At 48.7% G+C, this 16095-nt stretch overlaps 1 protein-coding gene across 1 annotated transcript in view; it reads right to left on the minus strand.

Moving 5' to 3' along the window:
* Positions 1-16095, minus strand: part of NCKIPSD (NCK interacting protein with SH3 domain) — a 51212-nt gene that overhangs the window by 20053 nt on the left and 15064 nt on the right. The window contains exons 2-5 of the mRNA XM_064667549.1: positions 9730-9842; positions 8771-8972; positions 4289-4376; positions 1508-2136 (exon numbers count right to left, since the gene is read on the minus strand). Of these exons, the coding sequence (XP_064523619.1) occupies positions 1508-2136; positions 4289-4376; positions 8771-8972; positions 9730-9842 (1032 nt within the window). The remainder of the gene's footprint in view (positions 1-1507; positions 2137-4288; positions 4377-8770; positions 8973-9729; positions 9843-16095) is intronic.

Genomic DNA, 16095 nt, shown 5'->3' on the forward strand with positions numbered 1-16095 from the left:
CTAAATGACTTCTGTGGAATTAAGCTTATTGTATCCCGAGTACAGGTATTAACAATAAAAATAGTATTCAAATCTTGGACAAGGTCCAAGTAACAGAAAACTGAACTTCTCAGCACTCAAGTCAGAGCCGGAACATTTGCTTGAAACAGCTAAATTTTTTGCTGAATCTAGATCACACATTGACAGGGCATTGTAATTGGAGTAGGAAGTAATTAACTGTTGGGTTATGGCCACAAACAGAGACTTGATGATTGCTTACAGGACCCTCTATTCAGTGCAGACAGTCAACCAGAATATGATTTGATCTAAAATTTGAATGTCATTAGTTTTCCATATTCAAATACCTCTGAACTGTTCATTATAATCTTGCCATTAGCAATGGAATTCCAATCTTAGATGTTTATATGACGCTTACTCCTCAGGGTTGCATTCAGCAAGTGGGAGCTGAAATTTATTATGCCTCCAACTAAAGCAGGCGGCTGCCCAGGTGCACTTCACCATTTCAATGACTGCTGCAGAAGAGGGAGGAATACAGGATTATTTTGGCATAAGGTTTATTTAGAACAAGCTCAGGACAGTGCTCTTCAGTGGCTGAAAAACTACTCTTCTGCAGCCTTTAAAAAACGCAGGGCTGAGGCATGTGTTACAGAACAGAGAGGTTCACATTCTGTGGAAACCAGTTTTCATTGCTGTGATGAAAGACCAGGCCAGACATATGGAAATTTTGGGTGCTCCATCATCCAAAGGGACAAGAATCTGTGCAGATTTATAGTATGCATAGGCATGCTGAATCTACACAGGGGACGTGCAGCACCATAGGAGAAGTTTCTACAATTCATTATTTTATAAAAGGTTTCTATACAGAAGCTCTTATGTTGCAGGCTCCATCTTCCTCAGCTTCTATTTGTCATGGTTATAACGGAACATACCTCTTTTAAAAGTCACTATTTATTTCTTTCTCTGATTTTATGCTGCCACGTAAAGATCTGTGATCTTTCAGAATGAGAGGTCAACAACTCCTGTCAGAGCTTTCCAGTGCTACAAGTCCTGCTGCATCCATTCCCACTGCTGCTTTGCCACCTTTGCCATCCGTGGGACCTGAAAGGTTGTCATCTCCCACTGGTGTGCTCATGTGGTTCAATTCACTGCTGTCTATCTCATCACCCTCTCCACAAACTGCAATTTCAGAGGACACCCATCCTTCCACCACAGCCTACCAGTGCTTCCCAGCACCAGTGCTTCCACCTCTAACCCTCAGCTCCAAATTCAAGGTTATGTCATACACCTGCAGCTCATCTGGGGAACAAACTCACTTGTTTTCCACTTCTACCAGTACTTGGACCCTGGTTCCTTTGGCTAGACAATTATCTCCCTCTAGCACCTTTCCTTTAGGATCTCACTGCATTTCTCATCCCGAACATCAGGAGCTCACTGAGCTCACAACACCTCACCCTTGATGCCAGGAGGTGGTTTGCAGCAGTCCCCAGCCCAGCCCCAGAGGCATTACCTTACTCTCCACCACGGAGATGAGAATCTGCTCCATGATGCTGCTGGTGGCGGGGATGGAGGTCTGGATGTGGCCGATGATGATGCCGATGGCGACGCGGGACAGCTCGTAGCTGAGGTGGGTGTTCCTGCGCACCAGCTCGATCAGTTCGGCACCTATCGTCTTGGGCACGGAGGCCACCAGGCCACTGGGCTCTGGTGGCATCGGCTCCACTGCAGCCGCCTTCTTGTCCTCCAGGCAGAGGTTGCTGAAGGCGTCCAGGCTCGCCGGCGGGGCCGGAGCAGCTTTCTTCCCCTGAGAAGTCTTCTCCCCATCCACAGCGTGGGACCTCTGGGTCCCCCCGTCAGCCGGCGGGGCCGGGGCAGTGCGCTTGGACTGGGGAGATTTGCTGGCCCCATCCTTTGGGGAAGTCCCGTAACGGGAATGGGACACAGGGCCGGTGTCCAAGTTGCGCGTGATCGTGGTGTGGACGCTCCGGCTCGGGACAGGGGGTGGAGTGTTGGCAGGACTGGAGGTGGCCGTTGGGAGAATGGTCTCTGACACAGAAGAAGCAGTGTACAAGGTATCCAGGGATGTCGTGCTTATAGAGGAGGCACTAGAAGCTGACCCAGGAATAATTTCAACAGCATCTGAAAGGGAACAATTAAACATGCCTTAGCAACAGAATCAAAGGAAGAGAGAAAAAAACAAATTGCTACAGCACAGTCCATTAAAAGGCTCATTGTGCATGCGACCAGAGCAGTTTAACTCCTCTTCCTGCCTCACTTATCTCAAAGCAAAATTGTACCAGTTCTCTCTGGAGCATTCCCATACAATCACCTCTTTAGAAAGGGGAAAGCAACTCTATTGAGATGAATACCCTTCAAAGGGCTTAGTGTTTTACGAAGGGGAAGGGAGGGAGGGAGGGACAGGACTAAGGGACAGAAAAGCCTTTTCCCCCCTGGCTTAGCAAGGGCCTTTTTCTGCATTCAGGAACTAAACCCTCACTTCTGAATGATGGTGCCTCAGAATTGCAAGACACCAAAGGCTTCACACACCAGCCTGCACCTCCCTCTTGTACACACCTCATGGTTAGCACTGATGGTGAAGGAAACACTTGACTGACAACACTTCTAGTCTCTCCCTTTCAGCACTCTCCAGCATTTGATCACGAGCCCTGCAGCCCTGCTAGCACCCACTGCTTTCACAAGCCTTCACATTATTTGCTCTACTGTATTTGTCCCCCCACCTCCAGTTTTGACTAGCTCTAGCAGTGGGAGTCCCACCTTCCAAGGGAAAAAATCCACTACAAGCAAGATTTTTCTTTCTTTTAACCTGGTCTAATATACAGTTTTGGTAAGTCTTATCTGTTAGTTTCTAGTGGGCAGAAACATATCTGGGTCCTTCACTGACTATGAAAACAGTTACTTGGGCAAACAGTGGGCTATCTAGAGCTTCACACAGCTGGTGTTAGTGCTGGAAGAGAAGGAGCTGCACCCCATGGGGAGCCCAGCTCCCAGGGAAGGCAATTACTCCCCACCACACCAAAGGAAGGAGCAATGGGACAGACATTAAATGCCTTTGCTGCACCTCTGCAGGCAACTCCAACCCTTCCTGCTCCATCAGTTCGGGGAGCCCTCCACACTCCATCCACTGCTCCACCCTAAGGCAAGCACTGCCTAGGCAGGAAAACTGTGCCCTTCACTCCCTCAGGGGTTCAGCATCCCTCTTGATCCTCCTCCTCCTCCTCCTCCTCGAGGACCATTCACGAATCACAGCTCCCACCATGCTTCATTAAATCAAGACAATGAGTTGAAGGAAACTGACCTTTGCAAACTCCCACTACCACAGTGAAAAATGGCTCAATACCATTAAGTACCATTAAGGAAGCTGGTGCCAGTCCCAGGTCTCAATTAACTACCTGCAAGTCAATAGTTCTGCCCTGCTCCACGCAAGGGGACATGAGTGGGCTTCAGATGGGCTGTGTGTCACTAATGGCATCACCATCACAGCACAGGAGAGCACTTGGGCAAGCTGGCAGCAACTCTGCAGGATGACCATTGCTTCTGCAAGCCCAACCACAGTGAAGATAGAGAAATTCCTGCCCCGTGGTCCTGATATGTAGTGCTCCTCACTAGCTGCTCCTCTGCCTGTTGGCAGCACACAGGCAGCTGTGCCCCTGGTATTATTACTGCTCCCTACAGGCACCAGCCACTGATTTTATGGAAATCCCACCACCGTACAGAGAAAGTGTCAGACAGACTGGGAGTTAAAAGCAAAACTTGAGACTGCATTAAAAGCCAGTGAGCACCCCTGGTGAGCACCTCTGCACTGCAAGGGAACACTCCCTCTGCCTTGCTGGGAGATGACCATGGAGTCTGCAGGAGAAAAAGGATCTTGAACCACTGAGGTTGTGCACTGGCCAGACCAGCCACATGAGCAGGTAGAAAGTTTGCTCCTTGGAGAGCACCACAATTCCCAGGGCCACAGAAACCAGAGGAGCAGGAGAATGCTGTACCTGGCACCTATCCACAAGCATCAGGCTGCCCAGACTCTCCCAGATCAAAGAAGGCTTGAAGAACCACGGACCACCAGCTCAGGACCATTACATTAAAACCTACAGGAATCTAGGCTATACATATGCTACAGAGATATATCTATAAGGATATAAATCCTATAGGAATTTACAACATAGATTAGGATGCTCTTCTAAGCACAAAGCAAAAGCATCCAGGCATCCTGGCTGTTACGTCGCCCAGTGTTTGTTTTGTGCCTGAGATCTGGAAAGCTGTTTGTCCTTACTTTTAATGGGAGCAGCAATCTGTGCGTTCTTGCGCTTCTCCGGAGGTGGGGGGGTGACAGGAGCAGCACGCCGGGCCTGTGGTGGGATCTGTAAGGAAACATTTCAGAGCAATCAAAGGAGGTTGATGATAAAGACATTCTCTGTTATGAAACCTTCCTTCACGTGTGCGTGTGTACATTTGTCCTTACATCTCTCTCATCATTCAGGGAAGTTTTCTCAGGAGGACAAATATTAATAGGCAGCTTCCTAGAAGAACAAAGCAGGACTCAAGCTGGCTTCATCCCCTCCCCGTGACAGGCAAAGCAGCCCTTGTTTAATTGCTGTGTTCAGCGACACACGGCACATACATCGTGTAGACCTGTCAAGCATTTACTCCTCCTTTATTCCAAATGCAATCCCACACACTCGCTGTGTCTCCACATTACTCTCAATAGCTCCACAGAGGCTGCAAACAGAGTGCATATTTACACACTCTTCTGGAGAGCTCCATTACATCAGATACAAATACCCCTGCAGAAAGACAAAGCCAAGGACTGGAGACATGTAAATGCCTTTTCCATGCTTTCAGAGCTACTTCCGTTCATGCAGGGAGAAAACAGGGTTAGACCCTCGGTGCAATACTACACTACCTATAGAAAGACCTGCTGGGAAAAGCTTTTGCCAGGGAGTTGCATTAATTCTCTCCATCTGGGATTTCTCCTGTAAGTCTCTTCTTCTAGGAACGCCAAGCCAGCAGTGCACAAGCCCCAGATCCCGATTCCTACACTCATCTTTTCCTGTCAGATCTAAACACCACGATCAGCGATATCACTTTCATCCAGAATTACTCTGCTGAGATGCAGCCTCAGGGTTAAACTCTGATCAGTAGGACGTCACTGAACACAGCAGCCAAGACAGGTGGGAGTACACTGCATCAATACTCCAGTCCTCACAGCCCAACAGCTCAGGGCCAGGAGACTCAGTTTGGGACCTCTTAGGACTTGTGTGATTCAGAGCCTGCTGCCTGAAACGTCTCTGTTTTTATGGGATATTGCAATCACTGTCTGGGGCAAAACCACCCAGGGCAGCACAGGAAGAGAAAGGAGGTGATAGCCTCAATGTCTCAGGTAACCCAGGCTGAACCCCTTGGAATCTGTAGCAAAATTTAGTCCATTACAAGGGTGAATTTTCAAGGTTTGTTTAGCTCTGGATGTGAAGTTTTTCTGTGCCTTGTCATTACTGAACAGGCCTGTAACTCCACACAGGGCACAAAGCTCTGCCACCCCACAGTGAAAATCTGAGACAGGGTCCTGAAATGTCTATCTTACATAGCTCAGTACAAGGAGAATGAAAAATGTACTTTTTCCCCCTAGATTCAGGAAGGGCAGAAACCTCCTCTGAAATGGGAGTGAAAATAAGACACTTCAGGAGCCACCTCAAATGTTCAAGACTCGATGCCAAAATCTGACAATACAGGTGAGGTGCTCACAGCCCATGACTGGACCCTATCAGACAAGTGAAGATGCAGCAGTTTGCACAAAGACTTTTTAAAAAGCATCTCTCAGTCCCTTTCTCCCACCCAACACCAAATACATCCAATCTTTTACTATGTCACTGAAGTCGCTTCTTTATGAGCCCCTTCAGCTGGTGGATTAGCACGAGACACTGCTGCAGACTCCCAGCCTGAGCTCTCTGCTCTTGTCAATCCACCCCACATTGTTCTCTGGGTGCAATGATACATGATACTTGCATACAGCTTCAAAAATGATCCATGTCAGTCCAAAAAGAGACTGCACAGCTGAGAGAGGCCAAGCAGATCAGGCGGGGTCTCTGCATCGCATGGTTGGCAGGCTGGTCCCAAATCCAGAAGGCTCAGCTGTGCTAAAAGCAGAGCCCTCTCTGCAGAGGGATAGAGCTGACAGCACGAGTCAGAGCTGCTTGACATGGCACGGGATTTAACAGACAGGCAGGCTCGGAGCTTAGAGCAGACACATAACATTATTTGGAGATAGCTAGGGTTGGGTCATTCTGGACTACTTCCATGGCCTCACTGGCTCTTCCAAATTTACCACGCAAGTTTAACACAGTTATTACAGACTAATGCTTAAATTAATAGATGTACAGCTAACACTAGCTCAGCCCTGCCAGCCTCATTTAGATGGCCACGCACCACAGTCCAAGCGGCTGCGATGGGAACGTGAAGCATCACATGAATTTCCCCAATGCCTGCCCAGGCTGGGAGGTGCCACAGGGTCAGGAGTCATGAGGTATAACTGATGGCCATCCCCAGCCTTCACCCCACATCCCAGCCACTGCCTGGGGCCAAGAGGAGGATGTACAACACCAACCCTCCCGAGGTAAGGGGAGAAAACATTTGTGCAGCTGCTGTGTGGAAGGTGACCATGCAGGAGTCCCTGCAGTTCAGATCCCACCTGTTCAGAGGGGAGAAGATGAGGGACCTTACCAAATGTCCAGAGGGAAGCAACTATACTTGTGTTGTATACTCCCTTTCCCTAGGCCTCTACAAGGGGGCCGTGAACTTCCCCAAATCTGCACATTTTACACATCTGCTTCCTCCCCCTTTCCGTTTTGCAGAGACTGATAGCAGAGGTTCTGTTCCCTGCACTGCTCAAGACAAGAGCTGACTCAACCATAACACTTCCATTCCCTTCCCAGCCAGGCAGGCAGAGAACACCACCACTCACTCCTTCAACTCCTGGGAACAATGCTATTACAGTAGGAACCTTTAAACAAAATAACAAAACAATAAACCAAATGAACAATCTCCCACCCACCACCTCCTCCAGGCAAACTCTGCCAAGCCAGACACACTGGTCTGCAGCAAAGGTTTCTGAGATGAGCATCACAAACCCACTGAGCATGCACAAACACAGCAGACTGACTAAAATACTCTGAGAGCCCAACCTCCTCCTTTGACAGCTGGGATGAAACTGCCCCAGCCTCCCACCTTATGCTAACTGTGGAGGAGCTGAAGAGAGACTCAGCACCATTGCCATCACCAAGTACTTCAGCCAGTTCAGCCCTGGGAGCAAAGCCACTGAGAGGAAGTTTGCACCTCAGATTTTGCTTAAGTTTTCAGATGCAAACATTGAACACCCCTGAAAATCCCAAGTAGTGAAAAGCACATACCAGACCTCTGCTTCTCCAGAGTTAGTTACAAAGTTCGGATTGCAGTAGGTCTCCTCTTAGACTGCTGCATAACCAGTGGAAGAAAGCAATGCTGCTTCCTCCACTTTGTATATTCAAAGCACACAGGAAATCCGTTAGCTGAACTGTTAAAATCTCAAGGAGCCCTTTCAGCAGAGGGCTAAGCTGGAAGCCCTTCGACTGCATCCTCAGTGCCACCCAGGCAGAAGCAGTTCTTTGTCAGCCAAGGAATTTGTCTTCCTCCTTTTCTGACAAGCAACCAAACCACAGACAAATAAAGACAGGGAATCAGCACGGAGAATGGGATGTAAGGTGCTCCATTCACTCAGCCCATAATGTACAGGCTTGGGAATAGAGCTGGTTTGCCTGCCCAGGAACAAAAAAGATACCAAGGAGCAAAATGGGGTTTGTAGGGATTGATATGTTCTGCGTGAGCCAGAGCTACCTCTCATCTCCACAGACTCATCAGTTCTTCAAGTGTAAAACAAGCCTCATCTGCTTGGAGTGACAGTATATCAGTACCTTATAAACACATTGCCTCCAAACACTCAGCCCAGAGACATGAAGAAAAACTACAATGCACATGTTCATCTGTAGGAGAAAAAAAATAACTCCGTGCTCATCCTTGCTTGGCGCCTTTAGCCCTAACATCCAGCTACACCTACACAGTGAAATTGGCCACATCCTTCATCCCCAACAACTGCTACATCCGTCCTGGGCTGCTACTTTGAAGCCTCGCTGGCACCTCACAGTAACCCTGGAACTCTGTGTCACCAAGATAAAAAAAATCTGCTCTAAGTCGTATTTCCTGCAATTTACCTTTAATTCATCATGACAAGCAACGTTCAGACAAAGCGGGATCTATGGTTTTTTTTTGTTTTGAGCAGTATAAATAGGCAGCCACAGCAGATAAAATGCTTAAGGACCAATGATCTTGTTGTACAGACATAACAAGGGGAAAACGAAGCAGAGCTCAGTACTTGGAGGGAGTTCTGCTGCTCACGTCAAAACTGCTTTTCAAAGTATTCTCCAGGGAGCCTGCAATCCTTTTAAAAAGTTGCCAAGAGACAGTCACCCAATACAGAGTGGATCTTACATGTTACTATAAAACCACGGACCCTCAAGGATTCAAAAAAAGCATCACAAATGTAAATGGCACAGGGACCGTTCCAGATTTCTTACCTAGAGACACCACCACTTTACACTGCTGTACTCGCAGGCAAGCAGCACAAACGCTTGACTTGGGACTGAAGCTGCAAAGGCATTTTATTAAACAGGACAAGCGATGTTGCACCACCAAAGGAGAAGACCAGAAAGTGTCCAGCCGCTGTTACCTGGTAGAGACCTTCATCCTCCTCCTCAAACTCGGTGTTTGGAAGACTGTGGTGTCGCTCGTACCCTGTCCGGCACACCCCGTTGGGCTGCCGTGCCACATCCAGGTGGTGGTCGCTGGAGGACTGTGTCATAACCGTCCCCTGCGGGGTGGGAGAGTGGCTTTTGCGGGACACAGTCTCCTTCCGGTGATGGATCAGTTTTCTGAAACAGAATGATGACATCAGGAAGAGCAAAGCTCAAGGGAGCGACCACGCTGCAACATTTAAATTGTATTTTTAACTGATTTATTGCATTTGGGTTATATATTCCAGAATGGGCTACATTACTCTGAACACCAACTCCAGTTTCATTAACAACTAAGGAAGCACTTCTGGGGGAGGAAGGAAGAGGCTTTGCAAGAGCCCATAATTTATTCATCAGTTCGCTGGAGAAAAAATGCCTCTTCCTCAGGGGAGAGTCACATATTGCATTGCAAGCTTCAGAAATTGCATGCACTTTAGAAACACTGTTCAACTGAGATTAAACCAGCGTGCCTCAGCACAGAGTGTGAGGTGTCATAGAAAAACAAAAATCCTCCCACAAGCAATTATTTGAGAACATACTAAGGACCTTCTGCCACATGCCAACAACCCCTACAATTTCTGGCTCGTAGAGCAGAGAAAATGCAGTCAGAAAGGTTTTGGATTTCTCCTCCAAGCCTACAATGCAGCTGAGAGTTTCCTCTTCTTGGCATTCACAGGGAGAGAGGGGCAAGGCTAAAGTTCTGCTTTGCTGGACACGGTTGTCAAGAGGAGCAGGAGCAGTTGCCAGCTGGGAAGCTCAGAGTGGAGCAGTCACTTTGCAGCACAGGGGCTCAAATCAATGATGTCCAGCTTGACCCCCAAGGATAGAATCACATAAGCATCACACACTGACCACCCTCCATCCACCAGCTATCCCAGGTGCCCATCATACTTACTGGAGGACATCCCTCTGCTCCAGGTTGTATTTTCCCCCATTTTTCATGGCGGCATTGTGCACAGCCTCAATGGCACGATCAATAGACTGGAGAACCACATCTTGCTCCAGCACCTGAGAAACAACATTCCACACGTTATTGCACCTCTTCAGCTGAGGTTCTGTTGCACCAGAGCTTACAGCAGGAGAGACCACAGTAAGGTAAACTGCCAGAGTTTACATTTGGAAAAGAAAGTCACTGTTACAAGCACCAAATTACCCTATAGGAACACCAGGGGCAGAGCTTAAGGACCATTCAGCAGCCTTGGATATTCAAGCATGCCGCAGGGAGCTTTTGAAATCCCACTGCAAAGCCCAGTTTATCCCAAACTCAATTATTCCTGTTCTTACTGCCCTGCTATGGAGCAAATACACAGCTGTGAATGTGAAAGACAGAGCTGAAATCTGGTGGCCTCCAGAGTCTGTTGACTCTGGAGTTGGTTTTTTTGCTCACTTTTTTCTTAATGGCTTTTATACTTGTTTTGTAATTTGAAGTGCCTTTTCCAAATCTCCACCCAAACTGTCACAGAAACATTTATTCCTCCTGCCAGCCACTTTAGTGCTCCTTACTGCATTTAAATAAACACCATCCTTGAAACAAGAAATACCAAAGACACCATTCCCTGGGCTCACACAAGAGGCTGGGAGAGCTGTAGTGAAGGGGAACGGGAAGATAAGGCAGGTTTCTACACTTTTGACACTCTTCAAGGCTTCATTTATCAGCAGTTGACATGCCTTCAGGAGAAAAGACCTTTACAGGACTAAGGCAGAAGGCAAAGGACATGCTGTGGAGTCTTTGCCCTGGATGCAGCACACCCACAGGTCTCCCACAAGCTGCCACTGGTGCTTGCACTGTCCCTTCGGTCCTGCTGGTCCAGCTCCAGCCCACGCACAAGGGGAGGAGGGGAATGTTTGGGCGCCAGTGCTCACTGCAGCTGTTTGAACACTAAACCCCCCTTTATCTTCACGTGCTTTGGCCCCCCTCCCTGCATCAGAGCAACTATTTATCCAGCCAAGGAACGGCTGGAATCTCATCAAGGATGCACCTTAATTGGCCTTAGGGGGCTGTAGAGCACAGAAGGCAAGCCCTCCCCGACAGGGCCGAAAGTGCCTGCCTCCATAGCACTGGCATGCAGTTTTCTGAAAACATGGTATGTATTATTTATATCCTGATTAATTGCTTAACCAAATGTGAATTAGCAGCTACCGCAGACTGTGGGGGAGAAAACAGGGTATGGATGAGAGGCCTCCTTTGCAATACTCAGCTTTGAAATATTTAGGAGGGTTTTTTCTTTTTTGTTGGTTTGTTTTCCCAAGAAAAAGAGATAGGAAAGAAAGCAACCGGGGAAAACTCAAAAAATAAAACCAAATTTGTTAAAGTATTGGGTCAAGGACAAAACCAACACTCAGAACTCAACTTTAGGATGAAGCCTCCAAGCAGCCCCATATGGCCTAGAGAGCATTTCACCACAACTACAGAACTAAGTAAGGAAACAGAGCAAAGCACATTTGAAAACATTCCAAGGAAGGTTGGAAGGAATGGCAAGTTATTTCAGAGAATTCACCTCGTTTTCTGAGAAGATAAGAGAAAATTACAGCAAGCTGTATGTTCTCTCTAGGAAGAGGGAGTGAGAGCAGTGCAGAAGCCTCCGGGGCTGCTGTCCCAGGGGAATGCCAGTGCTGCTCCGAGCACCACAGTCCCCCACCCTTTGCACAGCCCGCTCACGCTCCTGCAGTCCCACAGGAGCTCCCACCCCAAAATTCAACACAATTCCTCTTACAGTCTCCAAACACTGGCCCTGGTGCACTCCCTGTTCCCCTATTTGTAGTCCCTCCACATTCACCACCATCCTCTCCAAAACCAGCCCCTCCAGAAGTTGCAGCCCTTTGTGCTTCCTTCTCTCACCCTCTCCATCCTGCCAGCCTTTCACACACATGGGTTTCAATCCTTTCTCAGTCTGATCATCCCAGGAAAGACTGCAGTAGGAGTACTGAATCCTGCTGAACAGCTCAGCATCTCTGCCCTCCTCTGGAGGGCACATCAGCACCATCCACAGCCCACAGGAATCCACGAAGAATGGTTTGGGTTAGAAAGGACCTTAAAAATCGTCTAGTTCCAACACCCATCATGAGTAGGAATGTCACCCACTAGACCAGGTTGCCTAGAGCCCCAGTTGCACCCGGCCTTGAACACTTCCAGGGATGGGGCATCTACAACTTCTCTGGGCAACCTGTTCCAGTGCCTCATAGCTCTCCAAGTAGAGAACTTCTCTCTAACATCTAATCTAAATATCTCCTCTTCTAGTTTAAAACTGTTCCCTCCCATCACTATCTGCCTGTGTAAAGAGTCATTCTCCATCTTTTCATAAGCTCCCTTTACTGGAAGCAATGAGGTCTCCCCAAAGCTTTCTCTCCCCACTCTTTCAGCCTGTCTTCATAGGAGAGCTGCTCCTATAGAGCTGCTCCTTGCTGTGCAGTGCCATTTGTTATGGAGAGGGTGCTTCCTTTCTGATAAAACACGACATCTTCACACTAATGCAACAGTGTTGTGACAACTGGCTTTTAGCTGCCATGCTCTTTCCTTTGTTTCTGCTCCCCAACCCTCCATTAACAGGGCCCTGTCAAAGGGCTGGAATAAAAAAGCAGCATTAACTTGCCACTTGCACTTTATGACATTGTTGATGCTGCTCATAAATCATCTCCTCCCTTTCTCAGCTGAGCTGGGGGGGCAGCAGGGTTGTCAGCACAAGGGCTGCCTTGCATTCTAGGTTTGTAGGACACCCAGCACTGGGGATCCCCTGAACTGTAGTCATAAACTTGAAAAATAGAAAATAGAATCCTGCATAGGTCATGTGGTTCGAAGGAATCCACACACTCCTCGGGTTAACCAAAATGACACTGCTTTGTTTGAGGAGGATGGATGAATACGCACGTTGCAGTTGAAAGAAGCACGGGTTGCATGGGAGCAGAAGTCAGGTTTGCCAAGGTCTCACCTATGATCTCCTCCTCCCTGGGACCCAGCAGGAGCTGGGTCCTCAGAAGCCCCACACAGCCCTGCACTGCAATCCTGCCCCATCCCATGCTCTGGGATACAGAGATGAAAAAACCCTGCTCATAGCAGACTAAGCTAAGGCTCACACAGAAGCACAGGAATGCAAGAAGAGGGCATTGCTGTACAGTGTGCTGTCAAAGGAGACGTACAAAGCAAAGCCCAGGAATTCTGCGGGATTTACTGGAGCTGCACGGGTGGGGGCTGGCAGAGCCCCGAGCAACCACCGCAGCACGAGAGCTGTTAACTGTGTCCTTCACCAGCTACCAGCTCACCAGGCACAGCCACGCCAGCGGCTCTGGAAAGGCAGAGAAGGGGGCAGGGACAGGGCACTGATGGCAGGGGAAGGTACTGGCCCTTTTGGGGCGAGCACAGGGGTCTCCTCGGTCAGCATGAGGTGACAGCACCCAGGCTGTGGCCAAGAGGCTCCAACAGGGCACCACCTTCTGCCCAACGAACCATGAAGATCGAGGGGTATTTGGTGAAGTATTGATCCACATTCCTACTGGCATCTCACTCCAGAAGGGAGTGGCTGCCACCACCTCTATCAGATATTTCTGATTTAATCAAACAAAATGCTGCAGCAGAGAAACACTGGGCTCTATATGCAGCCTTCCACAACCTTCCTGGCTGCAGCAAGGGGCAGGGGGAGAGCAGAGCAGTGACCCTTGACGATCACAGGCCAGTCTGGCTAGGGGGCACTGGATCAGAGAACCAAGGGCACTGTCAGCACACCCTGCAGGTGACCAGCCCTGCAGGAACAAGTTACTGTTCAATTAGAGCCATGAATATCAGCCAGGAAACTGAATTTCTTCCTTCATAGCCCGGTGTAGGAGAATCACAGAAGCATCAATAAATCATTACTTCCTCGCTCCTTGCTAATAACACGAGCAAACAAAGGGTCTCCCCAGAGCCTGCTGCCCATTTCCTCCCCACCTGACGACGACAGAGCCAGACCTCAGCACTGCCCTTGGGGTGCTCTGCACACCCCAGGGCAGGTGGGGAAGGATGCCTGCACCAGGGCCAAAGCCAGGCTTTTAAGAAGCATCATTACAGGATGTCTTGTGGGTATCTAAGCATGGCCAACACAGGGCATGGCCCTGCACAGGCAGGAATGCATCTACCCCCACAGCTCACACTGCTCCCATCCTCACTGCCCAAGCAGTCATCTCCCCAAAGAGAGCACACCCGCACAGGACGTGTGGCACAGGGTGACGAGAGACCTGACAGAAAACAATACTGGTGTCCTTGCACAAGCAGTACAACCTCCTCTTCTGCCCTCCCGGGCCTGTTGAAAATATTGCCCCCTCCCTCTTCGTTTTCAGTCCTTCCACACGTACCACTGGAGTTGTTTAAATGCATTCACACAGAAGAACTTGCTCAACAGTCTAGAATAATCATACCTTTCAGAGAAGCATTTTCTAGACAAACAGGTTGACAGCTGCATCAGCTCAGACAGGCTGAGCCACTCTGCATGCATGAGGCTCCCACATTTATGAAAGTGGCCCATTAACGTATGGCAGCCTTTTCTTTGCCTCCGCAGGGGGCTGATACAAGAAAACATGGCTTTTTTTTCCCCCGCCTCCCCAGTTTTTAGTGATCAAGGGCATTTGCTCTTCTGCATGTGCAGGAATCGGTGCCCTCATCCTTGCGTCTGCCTTTGCAGCCAGAAGGGTGCCCAGGCAGGGCTGCTGATCTTCACCCTCATCTCATTGCTCCGGCTCTCACAACACAACAACAAAGGACAGACAAAGTTTTGTCTCCAGTGACAGCTCAGTTTTCATGCAGCTGCACTGACACGGACCACTGGTGAAATTAGGATATTTATCCTGCTGGCGTACACAGGCACAGGCTGGTTCTTTGTTACTCAAATCAGAGAGGAACACCACCTCTTAGGTCACATGCCCTTCACCCCCAGTCACCACCAGACTGTCTGCATGCTGTATTCCTTCCAGATTTAAATGATTGTGGCACCAATTTACAAAAATCAAGTATCCTTTGTCTGCAGCAGAGTGATGTGCCAGATCCAAGTCCCCCCTTCGGGACCACAGCTCAAACAAATGGGCTGAGTTTTGGGTTTTTGCGTTGCTGGGGGAAATTCAGCTCCTTTCTCTTCCCCTTTTTGCAGCCTCAATCAGAAATGTGCAGTCCCCAGGCTGTTGGCTAAGAGATATGCATTAACTTATTCTTGTCGGCACGAAGATATTGCGCCTCGCGGCACTCAAAAACACACGATAAAAACGCAACTGAAAAACAATGGGCAACTGTCCTGGTTCCTGAGCAAATCAGATGAGAAAAGCTCCAAACAAACCTGCAGCATCTCTGACTCGCTAGCGAGCAAACAAAGACATGGCTGAGCTCTTCTGACAAAGAGGCAGCCCAGGAGCAGATCAGGAATTCCTGCTGATTCGCTGTAGTGGGTTTCTAAAGGATCGGTGTTTTTCCACTGTGTGCTGACAGTAGCTGCTCGAGCAGACAGCCTGCACAAATGGGAAATGAAGAGAAAGGGTGGCTAGGGAAAGGGCTTAAGCTGTGCAAATCACGCTAAAGCAAAAGCCAGAGCTCCTGGCAAAAGAGATACATTAACTAGGGACAGTACAGGCACGAGAGGCATTTGGAACAAACAGAACCCTGAAGGCAGCAGAGGGATGCACAGCAGCCAAACCTCCACTGATTTCTCTCCCAAGAGCAGGCAGCTTTGGAGTCAGGGAGAAGGGGGCAGAGACAGGCTGAGGGACAGAGGAATGCATGAAACCCACCACTGCACGCTTGGACTTCCCAAGGTGGAAAGGTTTCATCCCGGGTCTCTCCAGCCATGCAGACCCTGTTTACTGTCCACAATGACCAGAACTGGCCACTGATTCCTTCCCCTTGTAATTCTGTGCCCTTCAGTAACCAGAACACATGTCTCATGCCAAAACACTCTAAAAGGATAAAACAGAGACAGAAGTTTTTGAAATAAAGTAATCAACACATAATTACATATCTTGCTTTCTCTGCTGCCTTAATTCTGCTCTCAATGCTTCAGGGGACTTCCAGGCTCAGCCTATCCCAGGTGAACAGCTTCCAGACAACAGAGCTGCCCCTCTGTTTAGGTTTACCTGTTCAGCATCCTTTTGGCACGCAATTGTCAAGTCAATACTGACATGATCAACATGGCATCTGTGTAGGGGAAACTTACATTTCTACTGATATACACTTATATATAAAGGATATATACACACACACACATATATATATATATACACAGGAGTTACCATCTACACTGAAAAAGAAAAC

This window comes from Pseudopipra pipra, chromosome 11, assembly GCF_036250125.1.
Source record: "Pseudopipra pipra isolate bDixPip1 chromosome 11, bDixPip1.hap1, whole genome shotgun sequence".
Classification (NCBI taxonomy): domain Eukaryota; kingdom Metazoa; phylum Chordata; class Aves; order Passeriformes; family Pipridae; genus Pseudopipra; species Pseudopipra pipra.